At 64.1% G+C, this 3076-nt stretch overlaps 1 protein-coding gene across 1 annotated transcript; it reads left to right on the forward strand.

Annotated features, from left to right (window-relative positions):
* The first annotated feature begins 164 nt into the window (after nucleotides 1–164).
* PAOX (polyamine oxidase (exo-N4-amino)) lies at nucleotides 165–2656 on the forward strand. Its single transcript, XM_014966636.1, has 6 exons — nucleotides 165–734; nucleotides 814–1013; nucleotides 1214–1469; nucleotides 1675–1787; nucleotides 1885–2042; nucleotides 2484–2656. Exons 1-6 carry the CDS (start codon nucleotides 259–261, stop codon nucleotides 2622–2624), a joined length of 1344 nt encoding a protein of 447 aa, XP_014822122.1. The 5' UTR covers nucleotides 165–258; the 3' UTR covers nucleotides 2625–2656.
* Nucleotides 2657–3076: the final 420 nt, after the last annotated feature.

A 3076-nucleotide genomic window follows, 5' to 3' on the forward strand; every position in this document is an offset into this window, starting at 1 on the left:
CCGGTCGGGGTGCGGGTGCGCCGGGACAAGATGGCACCCGAACTGCCCCCGTGGGGCCAGTCCCGAGTGGGATGGACGCGGGGCTGGCGGCCGTCGGTTCCCTGGGCGCAGCGGGTCACAGCCGGAGCTGGGGGGAGCAGGGCGGGGGGGGGCCCGCTGGGTTTGTAGGGGCACGTGTGGCTGGGGGGGCCTGCCGTGCCTTGGGGTGACCCTCTCCTCCCCTCTCCTCCCCTCCCCACAGCGTCGGGGCTGGCAGAGATGGGGGCCCATTGGATCCACGGCCCCTCACCAGGCAACCCCGTCTTCCGGCTGGCCACCAGCTACGGCCTGCTGGGCCCGGAGGCCGCTCGGGAGGAGAACCAGCAGGTGGAGGTGGGGGGGCACCCCTCGATGCCCTCTGTCACCTATGGCAGCTCAGGGAAGGTGCTGAGCCCCACTGACGTGAGTGAAGCCCACCACCTCTTTGACACCCTACTGGACTCCGCCCGGGCTTTTCAGGGGGCCAGGGAGCTGCCAGCCCCCAGCGTGGGGCAGTACCTGCGGGGGGAGATCGCCCAGAGGGTCTCCGCTTTGGGGGGTGGCCGGGAGGACGCCCGGCGGCTCCAGCTGGCCATCCTCGCCACCTGCCTCAAGCTGGAGTGTTGCATCAGTGGGACCCACAGCATGGACCTGGTGGCCCTGGAGCCCTTTGGGGAGTATGTCTCCCTGCCCGGCCTGGACTGCACCTTCCCAGGGTAAGCATGGGACTCCGGAGGGGGGCAAAGAAAAGGGGCTTGAAGGGCACCCCCTCCCCAGCAGCATCTCCTTCCGCAGTGGCTACAGCAGCTTGCCTGATCGCATACTCTCGGCTCTGCCGGAGGGCACCGTCCTGCTGAACAAGGCAGTGAGGACCATCCGGTGGAGAGGGTCCTTCTGCGATGAAGGGGACAAGACCAGGGATTTCCCTGTCCGCGTGGAGTGTGAGGATGGAGATGCCTTCCTTGCTGACCACGTCATCATCACTGTCCCACTGGGTGCGGACACCAACACCTGCCTGTTCCCTCCAACCAGTTGGAGATGGGCAGATGAAGGGCAGGGACTTGCCCAAACCCTTTCCTAGCCTCCCCTCTCCCACTGGGATTCCCCGGCTGGGAAGGCATTTGGAATGGGGAGAAGCATCTCAGAGCCTATTTAGGAGCCCAGTGAACAGAGCTGCCCGACCTTCTGCCTGCAGGTTTCCTCAAGGAATGCCACCAGGACTTCTTCCAGCCTCCCTTGCCCCAGCAGAAGGCCGAGGCCATTCGCCGCCTGGGTTTTGGCACCAACAACAAGATCTTCCTGGAGTTTGAGAAGCCTTTCTGGGATCCCCAGCAGCAGCTCCTTGAAGTGGTGTGGGAGGATGAGTCGCCCCTGGAGGAGCCCAGCACCAATCTGGAAGCCAGCTGGTTCAAGAAGCTCATTGGCTTTGTGATCCTCCAACCACCAGATCAGTACGTGGCTGGGGCCGTCAGCGAAGGTGCCATCATGATTTGGGGGTGTTCAGATATCTGGGCAATGTGAAAGAGTATCTTGGTCATATCTGGAGCTTCATGATCTTCTCTGGGTCATTGGTGGCCCATGAGGCAGGGAGAGGACAATGCCTGGTGAGCAGTGGGAGGGCAGCAGGCAGCTCTCAGCCCCGTGTTTCCTCCCCAGGCATGGGCACGTCCTCTGCGGATTCATCGCAGGGAAGGAGTCAGAGTACATGGAGACGCTGAGCGATGAAGAGGTTCTTGGCACCATGACACACCTCCTCCGCACGCTGACAGGTACCACCGCCTCTGCTGCCCTCATCACCCCAACACCCCCCACCTAGGGAAATGTGCCCTCAGATTTCTAGATCCCAGCCAAAATCCACACCGGCAGGGAATCTGCACCTGCCCGCTCCCAGGAGGGTGCTCAGGTCCCAGTGGCACAGCGCTCCCTACACCCGGGGCTCCTACAGCTACGTGGCCGTGGGCAGCTCAGGGGATGACATCGATATGCTGGCTCAGCCCCTGCCCGAGGACCCCAAGGACCCCAGGGTAATTGCTTTACGTGACGGTGGGGTGAGTGGGATCTCCTGGGCATGGGGACAGACGGACAGGGCACCTCAGGCCTTCAGGAGCACAGGGAGGTGGCATTTCCCACTCCTGCTCCATTCAGGGGTCACCAATGCTCAGATCAGCAACCAACACCCCTTGACTCTTCCGGCTGAGCTCCATGGGGGTGGAGGGGATGCCATTTTCATAAATCTGGGGACACGTAGCTCCTTCCAACTTCTTCCCAGCATCCTCATGGCAGGGGGTGAGTCTCTAAGGAAGGGAAGGTGCCTGCTCTTTGGTCTCTGCAAGGCTGCAGAGTGGGTCATGCAGCTGCGTGGTGCAAAACAGCAGAGACGAGGCTGGTTTAGCGTGACCCGGTGTCTTCACTGGGGTGGGAGAGGCAGCACCCCCCCCAGTGCTCACCTCCTGTCTTGCCCACAGCCTCTGCAGCTCCTCTTTGCCGGAGAGGCCACCCACCGCACCTTCTACTCCACCACCCATGGGGCCCTGCTCTCAGGCTGGCGGGAGGCCGAGCGGCTCAACCAGCTCTTTGAGGCACACGGTCCTGCTCCTCAGGTTTAAGGCGGGAAAATAAAACCCATGCTTCACAGGTTGCTGCTGGTCAACCTTCTTTATTGAGAAATAGAAGAGGGAGGCAGAGGCTTCTCTCTCTCCGTGGAGGAGATGGATGCGGCTCCTAGGCAGGGGTCCGGGGGGAAACGATGAAGTGCCGTTAGTACCAGTTGGTGCTGGCGATCAGGAAGCGGGTGTCGTCCAGCGGGGCCTGCGTCGGGCCTGGTTCCGAGGTGGGCTGAGGCGCTGGGGGCGGCTGGGGGGCAGCTTGGGGACCAGCCCCCGCGGCACAGGGGGTGCCGGGCCCCGTCCCCTCGCGGGGCGCGGTTCCCCCCGTGCCGCCCGGACCCACCGTCGGGCCCCCGGTAGGTGCCGCAGGCGGCGGCCCCGTCCCCTCGCGGGGCGCGGTTCCCCCCGTGCCGCCCGGACCCACCGTCGGGCCCCCGGTAGGTGCCGCAGGC

This window comes from Calidris pugnax, unplaced genomic scaffold (genome assembly GCF_001431845.1).
Source record: "Calidris pugnax isolate Ruff unplaced genomic scaffold, ASM143184v1 scaffold53, whole genome shotgun sequence".
Taxonomy (NCBI): Eukaryota; Metazoa; Chordata; class Aves; order Charadriiformes; family Scolopacidae; genus Calidris; species Calidris pugnax.